We start from the raw sequence: 22955 nt of genomic DNA on the forward strand, positions 1-22955 counted from the left end.
CTTGAATCTTAGAACCTTCAATATGTAAGGCGGGCTTTCCTTTCACCAATTTCCCATTTCACCTGATGAATCGACATTACAAAGACAAGCATATGTCCGAGTCAGCAACTTGTTGATCAAGACGAGACCGTCCTCCCTGATCCGCAGATCTATCTTCCTCTCCTGGAAAACACCACCAACACGGAGAATTCCTGACACGTACTAGTTGAAAACTCCTTCCATCTCCCTCAACGCCTCCAGATCTAAATCTACAGTAAGTTCTGCTTCATTCCCTGACATTTCGCTGCACACCCTTGGTTCTACCTCTCATGATGATTTATTCTACAATCACGACGGTCAACCTAGCTTCTCGGAAGCATTGATGACCACCGCCCTTGACCGGGCTTAGATCTGATCTTTGGCAATCCTCCTCTGCAGAATATCTCCCGCTGTCTGAACGTAAGCTAATCATCCTCTTCGTTAGGAACAGGCCTTCCTGCCACTTCTTGAAGGATGCGACCTTGCAAACTGAAGGCCAAATTGGTAAGTCCACACCCCATCGAATCGCCTCTTATCACATCGCAGCTCAGCGGAAAGGCTGTCTTACTACTGCCTGCCTTGGTTACCTGGTCTTCTTGTTTGGAACTGCCAAGCAACTGCTCAATCATGTTGTACGGAGGGGCGAGAGACATGATTCGGTTGGCGTAGATTGGCGTGAACTCTTGGCAAGTTGCAAGTAGAATAGTACAAAGTGTGATTGTGGTGTCAGAGATCGCTCTTTTCTTCCTAGTGATTCTTGAAATATTGCTTTCAACATATATATATCGTGTCCAAATACTCCACCACCCAGCCATAACCTGTCAGACAGCCACCAATATCCAAACCCATTGATTCACTCCACATCCTCCAACAGCTCCTTATCCCAACCCCCCTCCTCCACCAACCAGGCCCTAACCCTCTCCCTCGTGCCGGCAATCGCACTCCCCAACGCCTCGGTCCACTGCCCCTCCACCGTGGCCACACGATCCTTCAGATCCGCCGTGAGGGCCCTTTCCTCCACCTCCCTCCTCTCCTGCGCCTGACGCTTGACCTGCTCCTCGAACAGAGCGGCCGCTGCATCCTCGTCCGTTCTGCCGGCCAACTGCCCCACCTCGGCCACCCTGACCCTGGCGACCATGACCCCGGTCCGGACCTCGTGCAACAGACACAGCAGATTGACCTGACTCTCGATGAACTGATACGCGCTCCTCTCCGCGTGGCGGAGCAGCGAATAGAGATACTGCATCGGGAACTGGCGGTACGAGGGGTTCTCCTGGATCTCCTCGCGTGGGATCTGGATCCCACTCCACCCTTGTCCTCCACCACCACCCACACCGTCTACCGCGGCCATGGTCGGTGTCGCGTGACGGTCTTGTTGTTGTTGTTGCGGATTCCGCTCCGGGATCTTCAGGCAGATGGCCAGCAAACCCGGTGCGATGTCCCAAAAGGCCGAAAGCTGGGCTTCAACGCCGCGAAGCACGTTTTCTTCAATCACCGACAGAAAGGATTCGTGCCGCTTCAGGACGGCGGCTTCGAAGGCGGTGGTTCGGTCTTGGGTGTCTCTTGTAAAGAAGACGGTGGTCTCGCGGATTTTATCCTTGTTGCCTGATTGCTGGTAAGGGAGCGTGACGATGGTTTGATATTTTGCGTTGCGCTCGGTAAGCAGGCCGAAGACTTCACGGTGGAGTTGTTCACGGGCTTCGAAGAGCCATTTTAGCTGAGTCAATTGTTCGAGGAGCTCGGGCCGTTCGTCGCCCGCAGATTGGGTAGCGTTGGGGTTGTGGAGTTGGGCGTCGGAGAGGAGTTGGGATTGCAGCTCGGTGATGTGGTGCGTGGTTTTGGAGATACGGTCGTTGAGGAGATCGTGTAGGGGGTTCAGGACCACGTCCTGGAAGGAGTCGAATTCCGCCTGGACCCGGCTCTTCTCTGCCGCCTGTTCTTCGCTCTTCATTGCTGCTTCGGCCTCGGCGGCTTCGGCGTAGGAGATGCTGCCTTCTTGGATCTGGGCTTGGATGTTTGTTCTGAAATTTCGCCGGTTCTCGGCGATGCGGGCCTGGTTGTCCTTTGAGAGGGCTTCAATGCTGGCTTTGTAGCGGGTGCGACGAGATGTTAGCTCTGTGAGGTCGGAGACAGTGCGGACAAGGGTTCGATAGGAGAGAAGATCCGGATGTTGGTTTTGGACGGCAGGATAGTGGCGTGGGTACGGCGGAGGGAGCGTAACCAGGCGTGAGACGTCGAGGGCGGCGCAAGGTGATGGAAGCGGTGGTGGCATACCAGGCGTGGTGGAGGGCTCAATCTCATGCAAACCCATCTTTTCAGGAGGGTACTCATTCTCTCCGTAGCCGATTTGGCTAGGTTCGGGATCGTGAAAGTCTTCACCTTCCATTGCGAGTTGAACTTCATGTAAAGGGAGGCCCATATATTTCGATTCGCGCTTGGATCGTTCTACCCGTCTTGTACCACCCCCCACTTCTGAGCCAGTCTGCGATTCCCACCACCGACTCGGTGCTCGACCTCTAGAAGACTGTTCATCATTCATCGACATGCTGACAATTGGTGAGAGGGCAGGCTGATATCCACTCCACCACATGGAATCTGGTCTCCCCTGATCAGGCCGTGTAGGCTCTGGCCGACCCTCTGGGCACTCATTTCGGGAGTGAGGTGATGATGGTTCAATTGGAGAGGCGGCAGTTGTTTCCTGGAGACCGCTAGATCTGCGCGGCGCATGGATATTGAGCTCGAATAATCTATCACGAGTTTGGCGAGGATCAAAGGAAGGAAAAACGGCGGCATAGCGCCGTCTTCGAACCCGTGACTCTGCGAGGATGTATTCGGAGAAAAGTTGAAGTCTGTCCTCGTCACTTTCTGCATATTGTTCCTTTTCCAGAAACGTTTTCGTCCGGTCAAGGCAATCGCGGACGAAACTATCGTGATCTAGATGGATGGTCCTCGTAGTATTCGAGCGTGCTGAGGACGGCCTTCTTGGCGACAAGGGCGCGGGTATTCCAGCGACTTCATTGGGCATATGTAATATATGTGAGATAGGCCTGATTTGCAAGTTCGAAGGAGGAATCAATGAGGACTTGGGCGACCTTGCTTGTTGAAGTGGAGGAGTTGGTAAAGATCTAGGAGGTAGGGAACCTGCCGTGTTTCTGACCAATCGTGGCGAAGACAGACCGTCGGTAGGTGAAAAAGGAGGCGTAGGGCTTGACCCATCGATCGACATCTGAGGGCGTCCCGAACCCGGTCTTGGGGTGTTGCGAGAAGATCCAGTTGCGGAGTCAACGTGCAGGTCTGGTAAGGTACTGCCATGGACTTGCTCATCCATCGTAGCACTGCGGGAACTTCTACGCGTTCTCGGCGTCGACTTCGTAATGGTTCTCCTTCGGCTCAGACCACTTCCACCGGCTGGCAGTGTCAAATCTGCAGGGGTCACATCAACTTTAGCTTCAGCCCAGGGATTGGTGCTAGGACCGATCGCATTGGCTTCGTCTGCTTGACAATCACGGGCACTTCTGCTCTCACTCCTGCGCTCCCGAATCCCTTTCGCCGACGGAGCCCTTTTCGTGTTAGCTGGGAAAAACATGCTGGTTGTATCTGAGCGCGATGACGATGGTGTAGCACAGTTTGATATTTCAACAGGTGAAAACGTAATTGAGCTACTGGGCCGAGATGAGCTTGTAGCTGAGTCATTTTCAAGACCCATTGTGTCGATCCAACCTGCCGGGGTTGGAGGCACTGGACCTAACACAGTACCCGTCTGAGGTGCTTGTCGGGTCTTAGGTCGATTAGCTGGGGTGAGGAGGTGCCTTGAAAATCTATCTGACGCGCCACTCGCACTTTGAGACCTTGAAGAAGATGGTGGTGGCCCAGGAGGGGGCCCAGGCAGGGGCATCCCTGGTTCCCATGTGGTATGTCGCGTGGGTGATTTACTTGCCGAACGACTACTTGTCCTTGAGGAGACTCCTAGACCGATCGCACTCGTAGATACAGCTCTTCGAGACGATGGCGGTAATAAGAGTGTTTCTGCCGTGTTGACTTGTGCTCCAAAAAAGGGTGTGCTTTCTGAATCCTGTTGGGGCGATGCCAAAGGACGAGCGGGTACTGGTGAAGCCACTGACTTGCCCTGACTGTCCACGGATGGTATGGTCACTGTTGCGTCTGTTCTGCCGACAGCAGTACTCGAAGACGAACGCACAGCACGATTTATCAAGGGTGGCGGCGGTGGAAGGGCTGATGGCCATGCATTACTCCCTGTACCAGAGCTATATATCATGGAGGCTGGGCGAGATCGAGCTTGCTGGGTAGCATACGCAACATCTGCTGGCACTCCGGTGGTGGCACTGACGGGAGTATTGTACGGAGACTGTACAGGAGATGCGGTCTCGGCAGGTGAGATGACTAGGCTCGAGCCTGCTCTTGACCGTGGGTCTTGTCGTCGTGGCGGGGAGTAAGGAGGTGGGGCTGCAGAGTCTGCAGAGAGAATTGTCAGTCAGTTCATGCTGTCCACAAAGAGAGCAACGAGGCGCGTCCCAACAGGAGAGAAGTAGCAGCACTTACCATCAGATTGCTGCTGCTGACGCGTGTGCCCACCTTGCTGTTGGACATGAGAGAGAGAAGCAGCTCCAACCTGGGGTGACCTTACAACAGGTACCCATTCCTGAGGATTGTATGCACTCGTATAGCCACCTGACTGTCTTGACGCCATTGGCGATGTCCCTCTTAGTGCGCCCCCTGGCGAGGAAGTGTAGGGTGTGTAGGGTGATGGGTTGACCTGAGAAAAGGGACTGGACAATGAGGTTGTAGGAGTCGACATGGCACCAAATAGACCACCTCCCTGGAGCTGGAGACCGCTCAAGGATGTTGTCAACGATGGGGGCTGAGGGACATGATCCCGGCGACGGGGAGATATGGGACTTTCTATGCGAACATGATGAGCACGACCTGAAGGAGGGGGTGGAGGACGAGGTGCAGCAGCAACAACAGCCTGCATGGGACTCATCGACAGATCGACGCCCAGGGAGCTTCTGCTGGGCGCTGAGCGGCTATTTGAGGTATGTAAGCGACGTTGTTGCAAGCGGTCAACGAGTTATTGTTGACTCGACTTATGAGACACGAACTCCATAGGCGTGCATATGTTTCCATCCCAGCTCTCAACACGTCTGCGTTGCACAGATATCCTTATACCCTGTCCAACAGGCGAATCATTGAGGGGGATTTCAAATCTAAATGGAGAAATGCAATTGAGAATCTTGACGGACAATGGAATTCAAGTTCTCGTATATGGGCCAGCACCAGCTGACGAAGGCTCTATTCTTTGCAACCAACCCAGGCTAAGTATTACCATTCGAGCCGTGGTGTTGAGCTTAATGCAGAAGGCAGAAACGGCAGAAGCCTCTATCGACGGTGTTGTGTGGCGAGCAAGGACTTAGAAGCCTATTAAAAGCATGCCCTAGGCGGACCTAGAGTTGTATTCAAGCACGTTCTCCCCAGTTCTCCCCAGTTCACCCCAGTTCATGGGCTGCTGGTCACTCCTCCCGGGATCCTTTGACGGGTTCCTTGGCCGCATTAACTACTACGTATTCTTGTATTCTTGTCCTGCAGCCAGATCCTAGTGGATGCCGCCCTTCTTCTTTCTCCCACAATGTAACTGGCCTGATTGGCTGTACCCAACGCACGGATGCAGGGCGGACAGTTGGTCTCATGCATTCCATCCCAAGCGGACCACACGCCAGGCTATCTTGGGTCATCTAACAAAGTTACCCTTCCTAGTTATCCCGTGTCCTGGCGGCTATTTAGCAAGTCGCTCTTCGAACGGCGTTGTGGCGTTGTTGCGACAAATTTGTCAGCAAGGCTGGCACTTCGCTTGACTTAAATTGGATGCTTTCCAGGTAACGAATATATCGTTCACCAGACATCAGGTATGAGCGTACTACGTAAAGGCAAATGATGGGAAAGAAGTGATGTGGAGCAACTAATCTAGCGTTGGTTGGTATTGCTAGATGTCTTTAATATAAGCCTGTTAGATGGAGGATTAGGTGATGTCCTCTAACTGGTTAGGATTGCCATGAGCTTTCTTACTCTGCTCAGAGTGCTGGCTTGGTGTATGGAGACGAACCTGCGAAGCGAACTCCCACCAGGACGCATGAGCCGCACTATCATATCGCTGATCCTCGACCGCCAACGCTTGACAGAGCCTCCTTCTGTACGGATGTAATATTGTTCCTCGGTAATGCTTTCAGGGGCGTCTTCGTTGGCGAAGGTAGGAAGCCAATACCGACCAGGTAGGCAAGATAGATGCCGATGGTGTTTTTGCTCACACCACTTCCTCCAGAAACATCCTCCCCGGTCCACTCTTGGTCCGCATACAGAGCTTTTTCCGCGTTCGTGTCATCAAGCTCAGGCGCCCGGGTGTTGGACGGTAGGTCGTTGGCGACAAATGTGAATAGCGGCATCAGGGCCAGCTGCTCATCTGAGCTTGAGGCCACGCTGTTGACATAGTTCTCAAGAGCTCCAGTCCATGGGATATAATCTGAAAGTGGCACCTCATATCCGTATGTTTCAAGTGCCGCGAGAAATTGATTAAAGCGCAGACGAGGATGACCTGTTACATGAGCGACTCCAAGTGGTGTCGTTGGAGGTCTGAAAGCACAAGCCACCACAACTCGTGCAACATGATCGACGGGGACCATGTTTACGGTGTTGTTGATGTTAGGACGACTCGCCAGTTGGATGCAACCTTTCATCATGCGAATAAGAAAATCGTCCGTATTCGTCACTGACACCAAAGTCATCAGTTGCAGATCACCCATGCATATTCGATTCTTGCTTACCTCCGGACCTGGAATCTCCAGTCACATATCCTGGCCGCACAATACACCCTTGCAAACCTCTCCTGCCTGCTTCTCTGACAAGATACTCGGCCACCCACTTGCTCTGGCCATAGCCGGTGCCAAGGCCAGTTCGGCTGCCAGAGAGATCGTCTGCTTCACTTACACCTTCGCCCCCTTGTGAGAGAATCCTTTGAGACTCAAGAACGTAATAGTCCGTGTCGATGACGCTTGTTGAGCTGACAAATGCAAACTTTTTCCCTTTCCCTGCTGCACAGAGCTCTAAAGCGTCAATAGTGCCACGGACATTTGAAGGTTTCAGAGAAGCGTATGAATCGATCCAGTGTACTCGGGCACCATTGTGGATCACAACGTCGATCCTTTCTGTCAGAGTCTCCCACACATCAGGAGCTAAGCCGAACTTGCTGTCACCTAGGCTGCCAGCAACACATTCCAGCCGAGGACTCCACTCGTCCGACCAAACGCCATAAGCCTGGCATGTTATTTTGATCCGCTGCTTCGCCTTCTCCAGCGTTTTTGCTCGTACCAGTGCAATGACCCTCACTGCAGGGTTTTGCCTGGTAAGAAGATCTCGTAGAATATATGCACCAAGAAAGCCTGTGGCTCCAGTCAAAAAGACAACCGGTGATTCGTCACTATCAAATGCTGTTACAATGGGAAAGTTGCTAGGCAGTGCTTGAGCCAGGAGGGCGGCGTCTTCAGCATAGACTATCTGAGAGACGTCAGTTCCGTCGCATGGATCTGCGACATGTTTGACCTCTTCAAAAGGCTCGCCACTTGCTGCTTGATCGATGACGGCCGCCATGCTCTTCAACTTGGGGTCACTATAGATCCTGGCAATGCTGATATCTACGCCACGCCATTGGCGTCGCACGAAGAAGGGTAACTGTTGGGCGTGCATACTGGTGCCTCCAAGTTCGAAGAACGAATCCTCAGCTTTCAACGTCTTCACAATAAGTCCCGGAATCAACTTTGCCCAGACTTGTGCAAGAGTGAGCTCGGTCTCCGACAATTGTGTCAACGCCGAAGATCTTCGACGTCGTCCGGCAGTAAGAGCGGGACTATCAGGAAATGGAAGTTTTGGCTTGTCAATCTTGCCGTTGGGGTTCAATGGCATAGACCGCATTGGCACAATGACCGACGGGACGGCATAGACGGGTAGTTTACCTCGCAGATACTTTTGGATTTCCTTCTGCAAGGGTTGAAAACGTCTGATCCTGTCACCCATGGACCCGTCATCGGCTTCGTCTTTGCGACCTTGGGATGCCAGCCATCTATGCCATTCTTTCATGTTTGGCACCACATAACTGACCAGGGTTTGCTCCTCGAATTTGTCCCTTCGCACCAATGTGACGTTCTCCCTAATAAGAGGATGCTGAGAAAGATGTGTATCTATTTCGCCGAGCTCAATACGGAAGCCTCTGATTTTGACCTGGTCGTCCGCTCGCCCAGAACACTCCACGTCGCCAGTGGGTGTATATCGACCAAGATCTCCGCTTCGGTAAAGTCTATCTCGTGGTCCAAAATAGAACTCCCGCCATGGTTCTAATTTTGTAGACGATGCAACAATGGCGAGGTCCTCCTCTACCCACTTCTCAGGATTCACAAACCAATTCTGGACGAACTTCTTCTCCGTTAAGTCAGGTGTGCCTAAATAACCTTCAGCAAGTCCACCTGCTCGAACATATATTTCTCCAACTTCGCCCACAGCGCAGATCTTGGTACGATCATGTCGATTGACCACAAGCAGTTGGACATTGTACATGCCCTTTCCCGCAGGTATCACGTCCTTCATTCCATCTAGATATCCTTCACGCGACACGAAACTTGGAATCTCAAAATAGCTGACAGCACGTTGAGTCTCGGTTGTACCGTACATGTTGACAATGGAGACGTTGGGCGCAAGGCTCTGCAACGAGCGACAGTCACGTTTGATCAAGATATCACCAACGAAGAAAGCATGGTGCAGTTTGTCAAATTGCGCAGTGGCCCCTCCAACTAAGATCTGGCCCATAGCTGGGGTGAGGTGAGTGACCGTCGCTCCATGGGCCTTCATCCATTCAGCCAGGCGCTCATTCTGTATGTCCTCTTTTGATGGCACAAGAAGCTGTGCGCCGAGGAAAAGTGGAGTAAACATATCTCTTTGTATTGGATCATGAGCAATGCCACTAAGCATTGTGAAGCGATCATCACTGGAAAGATTGAACGTCTCTGCCATCCAGTCAAAGTAATATGCTAACGAGAAATGCCGTCCACGGACACCCTTGGGTTTACCTTCTGAACCTGATGTAAAGGACAAGGTCGGAGTAGAATCGGGCCCTACAACCACACCAGGGCTTCTGGTTTTGAGCTGCAAAACTCCTTCAAAAACATCTATACCGTCTCGAGCTCCTCCTAGCAGTGTTCCACCATCTTGTAGTGCCAAGGCTGCAACCTCTGTCCTTAGAACGAGATTTGCATCAACAAAAGATCTAACCTTTTCTGAGAGCTGGCCAGCTTCCTTAGTAGCCTTTTCTATGATGATCAGCGCTTTGGGCTGTGAGACTTCGAGATATATGTTTTGTCTGTCTGGTGGATAGGCAGGATCCAGGACAGAGAACGTTGCTCCCGCCTTGAGAATGCCCATTACCGCCACTACTAGGTCAACTCCACGATGTGAGTACACCATCACAACTTCTCCGCGCCTTATGCCGGATTGAACAAGGTGGTGTGCAAGAATATTCGAGGCTTCATGAATGTGCTTGTAGGTGAAACTCCGTTCAGGCGATGCACCAGACCTGGTTTCTATAACACATAGTCTATCTGGGTGTGTCTCAGCATTCGCAGAGAAGATATCGTGTATTGCACCACGGAAAGAAGACCATCCCAGATCGCACGTCGGATCTGGGAGGAGAGCTCTTTGCTCATGGGTCAGGAATTCAATTTTGCCGATCCCATGGTTGGGTTTGGAGGAGGCATTTTCCAGAAGTTGAAACAACTGGGAAAGGATAGTAGCAATTCTAGTACTGGAGAACAATCGCTGATTATACTGAGCTTGCAACCCTAAAGCACCATCTGACGACAGGTTTACATTGAGAACCAAGTCTACCGGTGTTGTCTTGTCAATAGAGAGAGACAAAAAACGAGAATTCAAGAATGCAGCAAACCTATAAAGCACTGGGACTTTGAGGTAGTTCCGAATTTTGTCTAAAGGTTCGATGGAGGCAGAATCTTGCTGCAACGTCTGAGATTCGGTAAGCAGGTAGGACACGATTTAGCCCTATGCACCTACTTCCTTGATCTTTGATGAAAGGTGTATGAAAGTCTCCTCCGGGGATACTGGTACACGGAGAACAAAAGGCTGCCCGTCTGGCTCGATATTTGTCCCGACTGCGATGTCTTCGTCACCGGTAAGGCGGCTGATTAGTATCACGTATGCGGTCAAAAGCAACTCGAATGGCGTTCCCAAAGCATGCAAGTTGCGCAGAGCATAGGTTAAAGACGCAGTAGCAGTAAGACTCTCAACAGCTTCAATAGGCCTTTTCAACCGCGCTGCTTCATCCGAGGAAGGTTCAGGATAGTCGCGAGTCAATGGCGTCACGGTGAGACCTTCCAGCTTCTGCAACCATCTCTCAATGTTCGGAGAAAGGCCGTTTGCTTCCATTACCACTGGCGGCATTGCTTCTATAAAGCTGAGCCAACGAAATACCAGTCAGCGATTATTCTTCAGAGCTTCTCCAAGATCTCGATGTACTATAATTAAATTTGCGCTATGCCCAACTCGGCGGGAGCAATAATTCTCCGCAATGCTCCCTTTCTGTGCTTATGCCCAAAGTAGTCCAATCCTGGTCTTTCCGTCACTAGCTGTGTTGCAATTGCTTGCGTAATTCTGTTGACCCGGACTGTCGTTCTTGTGAATCATTCATCGTTCGTGAGCCATGTATTGAGCCAGCGCTCAGGAGCCCTCGGTCTCCCTGGCACCAGTGCTTGACCATGGCTCCTCGCCGATTCTCTACCTATCTGCTGCTTGTTGGCTTCTTTTGTGTCCTCCTCTTTCTCTACTCGTCCAGCGAATCTGTATCCATACCTTCAAGTGGAGCCCTGCCCCAAAAACCATCATCCTTCACTGGAAAGGTACCGAAGTTTAATATTCCCTCATTCCACTTCTCGTTTCGAACGTCGTCCCATAAGCCACCAGAGCAGCGAAACAGTACCAGCGGCGGAAGCTCGTGGTATAGCGACTGGACATGGCTCAACCCTTTCTCTTCCTCGATCACCCTTGATGAGAATCGATCCGTCCTACCACCCCTCGCGCCTAGACCACCTGTCTACACATACTATGATTCCGAGTTGCAAAAAGATAAGAACAGCATTAAAGTTGACCAAGAGCTGCTGTCGACGTGGCGGAGAGCATGGTGGGCGCATGGGTTTCGGCCGGTAGTCCTTGGAAGAGCAGAGGCTCGGAAAAACCTCTTGTTTGAAAGAATGCAAGGAATGGTCCTCTCCGAGAGTCTGGACTTCGAATTGAATCGGTGGCTGGCATGGGGGCACATGGGCAGTGGCCTATTGGCAAGTTGGCATTGTGTTCCGATGGCAGCTGGCGACGACTCCCTGCTCTCCTACCTGCGGAGAGGTCAGTATCCTACACTGACAAGGTTTGAGGGGCTCGGAACTGGTCTTTTCGCTGCTGAAAAGACACATATTAACGACGCTATCCAAGAGATCCTCTCCAGTTCCAAAATAAAGACAGCAAAGACCATCCTGGAGGTCTTGAACCTTGAGCGGTTCAGGACCGAGCAAGCATCGGCAATCGCGCAGTATGATTCTGCGACAATCACAGGCAAATATCCTGCGCTAGCTGAAAAGATAGTGGCAACACCGGACGGAGGACGCCTGGCGTTGAACAAAATGATCAATTCGCACCTTCATACTACGTGGCAGAACGTATTCAGTACCGGCATCGCCGTACTGAAACCGCTTCCTGCTCACACTACAGCACTAATCGCCCCATCCTTACACCTTGCCAACCTGTTGGCACAATGCCCTGAATCCCTGATACCCTCATCCTGCCCTCCGAATCGGCCGAAGTGTTCTCCATGTGTCTCATCGCGGGTTCAAGTCACAACGCCTCCGAGCTTTCGCAACACGTCTTCGCTGTATTCTATTGGGACAGTTCCGCACCCATATACCATGATCACCCTGGACAATCAAACTGAGGCTATCACAGTTAAGCATATCCGGCGCTATACTACCAGGGATCCATGGCTCCTGGCAGTAACCAAAGACATTCTTGGGTCGGGTAGAGGCGGACCAAGCAGAGTCGTCAGCTTCAAGGAAGTTGTGGCATCAGAGTATGGCCGTAGTCGGAGTTTATGGCTCACTACCGAGAAACTTCCTGCTCCCTCCTCTGAATCAAAAGATGCACCCTTGCCAGAAGAATGGCTGGTCGAACTGGACTGGCACTTTGGATTCTCGATTCCTCGAGCCCCGATTCCTCATGGTGAGTCCATACCGCCCGTTCCCGGACCCGAGCGATGGCCCAAATCCAAACCTGGCCTTCCTGAGGAAAAGAAAAAGAGCTATGATCCTGAGCCGCCTACAGACATTCAACTGGCGATCGAGGTCGAATTGCTCGATAAGGCCAGACGGGTGGTCAATACCAAGGATACCAGATTGGGGCAAATCAGGAACGTGGCTGAGGCGTGGAACATGGCTGACACAGAAGCATGGCGGTTTGCAAGAGCTTATCGAGCAAGAAGTGTGGTGGAAAGATTAAAATGGGAAGAGGAAGAACGCGGCTATGGTGCCGAGGGAAGAGGGAAAGGCAGATGGTGGCGCATGTAAGTGTATGTATAGATATAGATATCCTTATCACCTACTGCAGGCCTAGAGAGATCATGATCAGTTTTTGCATAGCGAAAAGGTGTTGGAAATGATCTATGGAGTTTGCACTATCGACTTTTGAAGAAGCCGCTTCTGTCTAAATACAGTGAGTGTCTCTAGCATTTTAAGGAAGCCATCAGATTCTGAAATGCACTGCTTTTTATACCCCATATGGACTCTTGGTAGAGCAGGGGCCTGATCCGCATTCGTATTTTACATCCTACGTATGTATTTAATCATTCTCATGCAGGATCAGAAGATGCACCACTATGCAGAAACTTGACCATGATGGGCAGGTCTTCAACACAGAGGTTATCGCAACTGCTTGTCTATTGAAACCAAAACATATCAGATAACGATGTCCCCCTATGCCCTCTGGTCTCAAAGCATGCGGGGTTCTCCTGATTGTTGTGGTCCAAATGTGTACTTGATGCTAGTAATATTTAAAATTAGTGTCCCTGTGGAGGTTACATACTCCGAAGTCAAAAAGCTCCCCTTCCGGTGTGGAGCAGAATGGCTCAAAGCATCAGATTGGTAGTGTGTGTAGCTAGAAATCTAAAATACAAAGTTCGGGGAAAATAGCTCCATAGGCCCAGGGCCCCACACCAGGATTAGCAAGTGACGTCAAGTTCGATTGAAGCTAGATTCCAAGACTGCTAAGTGGCTAAGTGGCTTCCTAGGTCTGGCCGGCTACACAGATCAAGGAGAACCACATTCTGCCAACTTCAGAATATTGTTGGCAGCATACAGTGAACCTTTGCAGTAAATCCATCTTCCCTCTCAAGCCCCCTGCGGACTCGTTATATGTCTGGGAAGTATGACAAGCGCATGAAGGGGTAGATTTGCTCTGCTCTTCTCCCCTCGTTTCCAAATTTACATCCATTAGCAAGAATGGCTCAGCAGCAGCGCAGTGGGAAGCCATACTCTGGCGTCAATCCAATTCCAAACATCCACAAATTCGTCGAAAGCCTTGACAAGGATAAGAAAGAGCGAGACCGGCAGATTGACGAACAGAACAAGCTATATGAGCAGCAGCACCATGGCTCAGTCAAACCACATAAGAGTGCTCCAAAGCCAACTGGCGGGAAAACTGTCACCGATCCTACGACTGGCAAGCAAGTGGTCATTGAGGATGTCGGCAAAGACTTCATGAAGGCTGTGCGAGATCCGCAGGTATCTGGTACCCGGGACCCATAATCATTCTTCAAATATTAACGTTCTTGCAGCTCACTGTGCCAAATGCAAATCTTGGAAAAGAGACAGTGCGTCGCCTGACGCGATTCAATGACTAGATGGCCTCACACTGACATCTCCCTCAGACCGTAAAGACAGAACCCACGCAGTCCAATCCGGAATACAAGGAGAAGCAGGATATCACTGCACCGCCCGACCCTATCGCCGAGGGTAGCACGTCTGACGTTCCCATACATGGTGAAAAGACCAACATACTTTTCCACCCAACACCATCTGTCAGCTATGAACCTATGTTCGCATCCCTCGAGAAGCGAGCTGGTGGCCTCTGCATGGCCATCCTCATCGCCATTATCGTCGTTGGGAAGATGTTTGGTGGGTCTTTGAAAGGCCTGATACCTCTTGCCGCATGTATATCTTCCGGGGTTTGGTTGTGGATGAAGGAAGTCGTCCGCAGTGGTCGTGAGGTCGAGTGGAGCAGTGAGCAAACAAGAGGCGAGACAGTGGGTAATCGGCTCCATCGCACCGAATTTGAACTTACATTCCTTTGCAGGCGACTGCAAATTTATTGCCCGAATCCGTCGAATGGATGAACACTTTCCTTGGTGTGGTCTGGGGTCTCATCAACCCAGAAATGTTTGCGGCAGTTGCAGATACGCTGGAAGACGTAATGCAAGCTTCAGTACCAGCTGTCATTGAAAATGTCAGAGTTGCCGAGATCAACCAAGGGAACAATCCCATGCGCATTCTAAGTCTTCGAGCTTTACCAGAGAGCAAGGTCCAAGATCTAAAGACGAGCATTCACGATGAGAACAAGACCAAAAAGGATCCTCAGGAAGCTGCCGCTGACGAAGAAGGCGGAGACTACTATAATCTGGAGATTTCGTTTGCTTACCATGCAAAGCCTGCTGGGTCATCCTCCTCGTCCAAAGCCCGTAACATGCATATGGAACTTGTCTTCTACCTAGGAATCAAGGGACTTTTCGGGGTACCCCTGCCCATCTTTGTCGAGCTACAAGAACTTGTGGGTACTGTTCGCCTGCGTCTCATGATGACACCTGAGCCTCCATTCGCCAAGAATTTGACCTTCACGTTGATGGGAGTACCCCATGTCCAAGCTGGGTGCGTTCCGATGGTGTCAACCGGTGTCAACATCCTGAACCTTCCCCTGATCTCCAACTTTGTCAACTACGCAGTCGCTGCTGCCGCTTCTCTTTACGTTGCTCCGAAGTCCATGTCGCTTGACTTGAAAGCAATGCTACAAGGAGACGACATCACCAAAGATACTCAAGCTATGGGCGTGATGTGGATTCGTATCCACCGCGCCATTGGTCTTAGTAAACAAGACAAACGAGGCTCCAAACATGGCGGCTCAGATCCTTACATTAACCTTTCGTTCTCGAAATATGGCAAACCGATGTACTGCACGCGTGTCATTACTGATGACCTAAATCCTATTTGGGAAGAGACCACCGCTCTTTTGGTGACACCAGAATTGATCAAAGCTGATGAGCAGCTTAGTGTTGAGCTTTGGGATTCAGACCGACACAGCGCGGATGACGTGGTTGGAAAAGTTGAGCTTTCCATGCAGAAGCTGATTCAGCACCCAGGTGAGTTATACGTACCCGTCTTGCTGCGCCTTGTGCTAAGTTATAAATGTAGGTAAAATGTTCCCTCAAGTCAGTAAGCTGGCCGGCGTTCATGCCGAGTCGGAGATGCCGGGTGAATTGCGCTGGGAAGTTGGGTATTTTGGGAAGCCGAAATGGCGACCTGAGCTTCGTACAGATGGCAAGGACAGAAACCTGCCTTCGCAGCTCCAAGACGAAAAGAGTCTCCAAGATGAGAAAGGCAAATTGGACAGTCCAGAGGCTGACGCAGTGGCACATACACCACCCGATCCGCTTTGGCCCAGCGGAATCTGTAGCGTGATCGTGCACCAGATTGTGAATCTTGAATTGGAGAACATTCAAGGCACACGAGGAAGCCGGAAAGGGAGAGAGTATGAGCCAGCCAAACCATTCGGTGAAGCCACAGACGAAGAGTCAAAGAACCTGCCAACTTCCTACTGTACCATTCTATACAACGATGTACTCGTCTATCGGACTAGAGCCAAGGCTATCAGCAGCAAACCCATCTTCAATGCTGGAACTGAGCGATTTATGCGCGATTGGAGGTCTGGTATCGTTACGGTCACAGTTCGCGACCAACGATACCGTGAACATGATCCCATTCTCGGTGTTGTACCTTTGAAACTTACAGACATTCTGCAGACCAGTTCGCAGGTAACACGATGGTATCCGCTTGATGGCGGTATCGGCTTCGGAAGAATTCGCATTTCACTCCTTTTCCGGAGCATCGAAACACGCTTGCCGCCAAATCTGCTTGGGTGGGATGTAGGCACTTTTGAGTTCCTATCGGAGCGCATTCTTGGCTTAAAATATTCTCACATCACTAAGCTCAAGCTGAGGACTGGTGGTTCTACAGGAGTTATTCCCCGCACCGATTGCCGAAAGCTTGACGAAGGCGATGGAATCTACTGGGACCTGGCGCGGAAAGACGGAAAGTACAATGTTCGTCTGCCAGTCAAACATCGCTACCGGTCTCCCGTCGTGTTTGAATTCCATACTGCCGGCCATCGAGGTGCTGTGGCGTATGCGCAAATCTGGCTGCAGCATCTCACCGACGATGAGGAAATTCCAATTGACATCCCTATCTGGACGACGAAGAACAGCAATCGGTTGACACAGAATTATGTTACCGAGCAGAATTGCCACGAAGTGTCCGGCCTTGAAGATCTAAAAGAGGTTGGTCGGCTTCAATTCCGCGCCAGATTCAAGCCCGGCACCGATGAGTCTCATAGGGCATTTGTGACTGACAATGATAGTCGGGAGACATTCGAGACATGGGAGGCTTGCCTAGCAGAAGGTGTCAGAGACCGGACTGTGCCCAAGGAGGTGCCAGACCGTGTGCAGGAACTGCACAACGAATCACTCACAAGCGGTCGAGATGTACTCAAGGCGGCCTCGGAGGAAGAGAAAAAGCTTTGGCTTAGCAAGTCCGGCACCGACTGGTCTGGTGCCTTCGGTCACGACCCTAGAGCCTATATGGACAACAAGGGGCGCAAGATTGCTGAACCTGGAGCAGATCGTCCGCCACATGATCCTTTCAATCCTTCCTCGGATGAGGACCACGAGGATGGCAGCGATGACTCGAGCTCAGATCTGGGCATCACTGATGCCACCAACGCACCAAGCAAGAAAAGGTCGAGCATGGACACGACCAGGTCAGGCATGACGGGCTATTCCTCCATGGATGGATCTCCCACATCTAGACGGGAATCTAATAAGCTCAACAAAGATACTGAAAAGCGTAAGCATAGAGGACTAATGCAGTGGAAACCGGCCAGAAACGCTTCCTTCGCCAAAGACCAGGCTAAATATGGGATCAACAAAATCAAACGCAGGTTTTCAGGAAGTCTTGGTGGCAGGGAACCAGGTGTTGAGACGGAAATTGGGTCTTGAATTGGTTGGCAGGCAGAGACGCAGAATGTGACGCGCGCCACCCTCTTGATGCTCTCTCCGGCCTTTTGCTCTCGCACTCTTACAGCATTTAATCTTCGGACACCAAGCATTTTGATCCGCGAAGAAATTTTACCGCGGTGCTTCTGCTTGGCTCTGTTGCATTTCCGACCTTCTGATTGATGTGCGCTTCGGACCTGCCCAAATCAGCATGGTTGGATGATGACATTGATGGCTTCAAATTTGTGTTACAATGCACCTATTCTCGTTTCTCTTTGTCCTTTTTTGACACTTCATTGTTTCTCTCCACCTTGTCTTCCTATTCTCCCCTTAACTTTCCACACATATTCGAACTTTTGAACCTCACATGATATCAATTGCTGCATACTGCTGGCCATTGCTGGACAGCGGGCAGACGCCAGTCCGCTTGTACAGGTAGGTGATCATGATTCGTCTATTTCGGTACAATGGTCTTGTCTGTTGTTTCATTGTTACGCCTCTTGTCAGTGTCTTGAGACCTTATGGGGACTTATGAGAATACGGCCCATTGGGTTTTTTCAAGTGACCACTTCATGGTTAAAGAATGCCTCGCGGATCGCCCCGCGGGGTTGGCGTTGCCCACTTGACCCGAACGGGCGCGGGGGTGGGGCTGCAGAGGCTCAATTGAGCCAATGGCTGTGGATGTGAAGCTTGGGGGGAACGAGCCCCGGGTCACCTATCGACGCAACGAGCTGGCCTCCATAGGTACAAATCTGTTCTTCCTTTGGACTTTCATTATCCTCAGCAGTGACTAATCTCTCCTTCATACGCCTTATCGCGCTCGTCGATGGCATAATTGTCTACCTTCAGCCTCTGCGGGACGCCTTTTCCGCCCATTTCTCCCAAGGCTGTCACACACAACCTCTTCAATCCTCGAGGCAATCTTTAGGATCTAGTTCGCAATGCAGCCCCATCCAAATCCTGCGCAAAGACGTCGTCGAGCGGCACAGACACCCGCCGATCCTACAATCATCGCTAGACAGGTCCGTGATAAGCTGACTCGCAAAGTGAGAGTATTCTTTCGTTACACATTTGCTCACTCTTGTACAGATCTTCGCAGAAGCAAGACCATACAATGCCTACCCTTCATGTGCGGCACCTCTATCTTCCGAAACCCTCCCTCTGCCTGGTGAAGCCTTTACTGGTTGCGTCGGCAGCATTGCCCCAATTCAGCATTTTCCATATTCCATCGACGCTCTCGGCCGCCCAATCCCGCCCACAACTCCGCGTATATCATCTTCCAGCCCAAATCATAGCTTATTCCACTATGTACGCCACGAAAACGTTCCTCCTAGCCAGCTTGGTCCTATAAACCCCAGTCCTGCTGTTCAACTACGAACACGCCGTCTACTGCAAAATGCCTCGACTAGGGAGAACAGTCAACAGGATACAGGCCCGAAGAATCCAATGAGCAGCATCAGAGATCCACAGCGTACAACATCGCAAGGCAATGAAGCTCGGTCATATAGCCACTGTTTGGAAGCCTGCAACGCTCAGCCGCCAGGAAATCTGGGCTCTCCATGTTCCTTCAGTCCACCAACACGATCTGCAAAGTCACAAGCTCACACACGCCTTGCCAGGAATCCTGCTCCAACTTCCAGAGGCCCAGAAAGTCAAAGTGATTCGGCTTCCACCAACGACCGCGAGTACTTGTGGCTAGAGCACGGTCAAAAAGATCCCACTGTCCGGTCGTTGCAGGCGCGGAGCCCTGAAGACTGTAATAGGAGGGATGCCATGCGACAGAAAGGAGGTTCCTGTGCTCCCTGTCGTCGTTCGAAAAAGCAATGTGATGATCACGATTACTGTCAGAGTTGTATCCGCAAGAAATTCCTCTCAGAAGCAAAAATGTTGGCATTGATGGAGTCGAACACATACATTCCTGGCTTCGAAGATGTTTCTCTGCGTGACCTGGACCCGTCTACGCTCCTCAACAACCGATCGCCGGCAGAAGTCGCTCGTGCCGCCATGACGGCGGCACAGGTGCAGGCGATCAACCATGTCAACGATTGGTTCAAATGGGTCTCACGGAACATTGACCCGAAGCCGTTCTACGACGCTATGTTCCAGGGTGAGGTCTCCCTTGGAATCACATCTGGTCCGGATGGCAAGACCGAAAGTTGCTTCAACCTTGAATATGTGCACATATCCAATCACTTCGAAATAGCGACGTATCCCCTAGATGACAAAATTTTAGAGGCCGCATTCTTACAGCATTCCAGCGCTCAAATGCCTGATACACCAAGGCATGATGCTCCACGCTCTCAGTGTGCAAGTCGCCTAAGTTCGGCTGTTTCACATACCTTTGCCTTCCTCAAGAGCTTCGCAGATGCAAACCTATACGCGCATATCAACCACATTGCCGCTGCCAGGGCTACTGTTTCGATCGTCTATGCCAACCTTTATCGCTTATTACTCTCTAAAAGTGATGCTTTCTGCTCGTTTGTATCGAGGGCCTTCCAGCATGACTTCCAGTACTGTGCACGGGCATCTCGGGATAATCTTCTGGAGGACGCTCTTCGCGGTCTCGCTCAGTACTACAGCGTACTGACCGCACTTGCAAAACTAGAGCTTCAGTCTTCCTCTGAGGTTGCTGCACTCTTTTCAAAGCTCGAACAGCGTGCCAAAGGTCTTCTGGAGAAGGGTGGCATAAGGAGGTTGTTCCTCGACATCTACACGAAGTTAAGAGATTCCACACATGCGCGTGGCGGAGTTCCTCAGCCTGAATTCGAAGAGCTCTTACGCGACTACGTCTCCGATGTGCCACCGATCAAATCATTGTCAATTGCCCTTCGTGTCAATTCTGGTAATGGCGACATAGCACCCGTGCCCACGGAAGCGTTCCGGGATACCGATCCATATAATCATAACATCCATATCAAAGTCCGAGACTTACTCAAGAGGTCTGAAGAGAGTGTCATGGATCCCAAACAACTGTATATCGACGGTATTGTGGAAAATTTTGACTTCCTCGGACATACACTGCCAGACGAACCTGATATCTCAGCTAGCTGGTTAGGTGATCTACAGGAGCTACTCTCCAACCGGAATCCTAGTGTGGCCGACACGCCGTCTGAGAGCATGGATCCCGAACATGGAAGCCTTCGTCCTTCGCAAGACAACGACACCCTATCTGTCAAGAGCGAGTCCACGATCCAGGATCACATTCAGTTCGATCATCCTCACCTCACAGATGCCTTGGTTGGGGGGGACCAAGAGGACCACGATTGGCAACAAGTACAATCTAGAAAGAGACGACAGCGTTCTGATGATTCTCAAAACTCGCAGCAATCCTCTGGTCGTGGAGAGCGAAAGCACATCAAACTCGAAGCGGGAAGAGAAAGTCCTCCACCTTACCAACACAACTATTTTGATGTCTTGACTGGTGAACCTGCTACGCTTGGCTGAAGATCAGGATTTTGTTCCACTCTGTAAGAGTGGCTGCGGTTCTGGATATTATTTCCTGGAGGCATAGTCCATCATTCCTGATCCATCACAACTTTGGCCATTTCTGGCAAGTACTGGTTTCATTTCTTTGCAATCATACGGTGTTTGAGGTCAGTCTTGCGGCAGTTGCTTTGTTGCTTGCCCCTGTTCCAGTCACGGGTTGGGCATCCTATCCCAGCTGCCCCTTTTTGCGTGGACATTTAATTCTGATCGTACGGGTGATGGTGTGCGATCGCACGCGTTCAGTGGCGTTGGCCGTGTCATGGTGGTAGTAGGAGCTTTTTCTTGTCGTGTGCACGATACCCTGACACCAGTTGAGATACTTAGTATAAACATTCTATTCGGCGATTCGAATTTACAATCTAGCTCTGCTATCTTGTAATAAGGCGTTCGAGGAGAAGGTATCTGGCTGGACAGGTGCACTGGATACCACAGTCAAACCCTATCTATCATAATCTCGATGTGCTTACATGACATGTAAGAATCCTCAATCCAATGGGCAGAGAACCTCCGGTCTCAGTGAAATAGACAGGCTTGTCCGTTCGAATGCATGTTGGCCGATGGACACCCAGACGCCGAATCTGAGACACCAAGGCTGTCTATCCATCTATCTCCTACCTAGCCAAATTCATCTCTACGTATCTCTCTCTCTCTCTCTCTCTCTCTCTCTCTCTCTCTCTCTCTCTCTCTCTCTCTCTCTCTCTCTCTCTCTCTCTCTCTCTCTCTCTCTCTCTCTCTCTCTCTCTCTCTCTCTCTCTCTCTCTCTCTCTCTCTCTCTCTCTCTCTCTCTCTCTCTCTCTCTCTCTCTCTCTCTCTCTCTCTCTCTCTCTCTCTCTCTCTCTCTCTCTCTCTCTCTCTCTCTCTCTCTCTCTCTCTCTCTCTCTCTCTCTCTCTCTCTCTCTCTCTCTCTCTCTCTCTCTCTCTCTCTCTCTCTCTCTCTCTCTCTCTCTCTCTCTCTCTCTCTCTCTCTCTCTCTCTCTCTCTCTCTCTCTCTCTCTCTCTCTCTCTCTCTCTCTCTCTCTCTCTCTCTCTCTCTCTCTCTCTCTCTCTCTCTCTCTCTCTCTCTCTCTCTCTCTCTCTCTCTCTCTCTCTCTCTCTCTCTCTCTCTCTCTCTCTCTCTCTCTCTCTCTCTCTCTCTCTCTCTCTCTCTCTCTCTCTCTCTCTCTCTCTCTCTCTCTCTCTCTCTCTCTCTCTCTCTCTCTCTCTCTCTCTCTCTCTCTCTCTCTCTCTCTCTCTCTCTCTCTCTCTCTCTCTCTCTCTCTCTCTCTCTCTCTCTCTCTCTCTCTCTCTCTCTCTCTCTCTCTCTCTCTCTCTCTCTCTCTCTCTCTCTCTCTCTCTCTCTCTCTCTCGTTGAAGACGTGGGTTAGGGCTCTGGCGCCGGCGTGCAGCGCTGAGAGGCCCATGGCGTAGGTTGCGGTCGAGTGGCCGAGCGAGATGGTGATGCTGGGGTGCTGGGCTTGGAGGTGGTGGATTAGATGGAGGGAGCCTGGGAGTTCGGGGGCGAGGGTTATCAGTTTGAGGGTAGGTGTTGTGGATGGGAGGTTGTAGATGCTTTCTGGGCTGCTGCTGCTGCTGCTGCTGCTGCTGCTGGTGCTGCTGGGGTCGAAGTCGACGAAGTAGGACGAGTTGTGCGCGCCTTTCTTGGACGGGTGCAGGTACGGTCCCTCGGCGTGGGCGCCGAGGAGGGAGGCGCCGTTCGCGAAGGCGCGGTTATTATGGAGTGATGTGGCCTAAGTAGTGTAGTTGGGAAGAGGCGCGGGATGGATGTATATATGTGTAGACAAGGCGGGGTCTAGGTGAACGAAGGTGGAAGAGGAGGTGGTAATGGGAGACATGCGGTTGATTTCTTCTCCTTCTCCTTTCCCTCCGTCCCTTTCTTCTTCAGCTGAGATCACATCGCACCGAGCAACCCCCTCCCTTCGGAACAAGGATCGTCATCTGACAAAAGGGAACAAAGTGAATTCCAAAAACACACAAAAAACAAAAGACCAACCACGCGCACCTACCTCACTCCACCTCCCCCTCTCCACTG

The 22955-nt window shown here is 51.2% G+C and overlaps 6 protein-coding genes across 6 annotated transcripts; 4 read left to right on the forward strand and 2 right to left on the reverse strand.

Moving 5' to 3' along the window:
* Window positions 1-871: 871 nt before the first annotated feature.
* EPUS_03412 (uncharacterized protein) lies at window positions 872-5020 on the reverse strand (the record flags this gene model as incomplete). The annotated part of the gene is made up of 2 exons (XM_007801970.1): window positions 872-4491; window positions 4579-5020. 2 exons carry the CDS (start codon window positions 5018-5020, stop codon window positions 872-874), a joined length of 4062 nt encoding a protein of 1353 aa, XP_007800161.1.
* A 1156-nt stretch (window positions 5021-6176) lies between these two features.
* Window positions 6177-10527, reverse strand: EPUS_03413 (L-aminoadipate-semialdehyde dehydrogenase large subunit; the record flags this gene model as incomplete). Its single annotated transcript, XM_007801971.1, has 3 exons — window positions 6177-6796; window positions 6852-10092; window positions 10141-10527. The coding sequence occupies 3 exons, from the start codon at window positions 10525-10527 to the stop codon at window positions 6177-6179; spliced, it is 4248 nt and encodes a 1415-aa protein (XP_007800162.1).
* A 314-nt stretch (window positions 10528-10841) lies between these two features.
* EPUS_03414 (uncharacterized protein) lies at window positions 10842-12692 on the forward strand (the record flags this gene model as incomplete). Its single annotated transcript, XM_007801972.1, has 1 exon — window positions 10842-12692. The coding sequence occupies one exon, from the start codon at window positions 10842-10844 to the stop codon at window positions 12690-12692; it is 1851 nt and encodes a 616-aa protein (XP_007800163.1).
* A 930-nt stretch (window positions 12693-13622) lies between these two features.
* EPUS_03415 (uncharacterized protein) lies at window positions 13623-17443 on the forward strand (the record flags this gene model as incomplete). The annotated part of the gene is made up of 5 exons (XM_007801973.1): window positions 13623-13904; window positions 13958-13993; window positions 14051-14425; window positions 14476-15532; window positions 15585-17443. 5 exons carry the CDS (start codon window positions 13623-13625, stop codon window positions 17441-17443), a joined length of 3609 nt encoding a protein of 1202 aa, XP_007800164.1.
* Window positions 17444-18381: 938 nt separating this feature from the next.
* Window positions 18382-20884, forward strand: EPUS_03416 (uncharacterized protein; the record flags this gene model as incomplete). The annotated part of the gene is made up of 2 exons (XM_007801974.1): window positions 18382-18462; window positions 18530-20884. The coding sequence occupies 2 exons, from the start codon at window positions 18382-18384 to the stop codon at window positions 20882-20884; spliced, it is 2436 nt and encodes an 811-aa protein (XP_007800165.1).
* Window positions 20885-22398: 1514 nt separating this feature from the next.
* On the forward strand, window positions 22399-22647 carry EPUS_03417 (uncharacterized protein; the record flags this gene model as incomplete). The annotated part of the gene is made up of 1 exon (XM_007801975.1): window positions 22399-22647. The coding sequence occupies one exon, from the start codon at window positions 22399-22401 to the stop codon at window positions 22645-22647; it is 249 nt and encodes an 82-aa protein (XP_007800166.1).
* Window positions 22648-22955: the final 308 nt, after the last annotated feature.

This window comes from Endocarpon pusillum (genome assembly GCF_000464535.1).
Source record: "Endocarpon pusillum Z07020 unplaced genomic scaffold scaffold1403, whole genome shotgun sequence".
In the NCBI taxonomy this organism is placed as follows: domain Eukaryota; kingdom Fungi; phylum Ascomycota; class Eurotiomycetes; order Verrucariales; family Verrucariaceae; genus Endocarpon; species Endocarpon pusillum.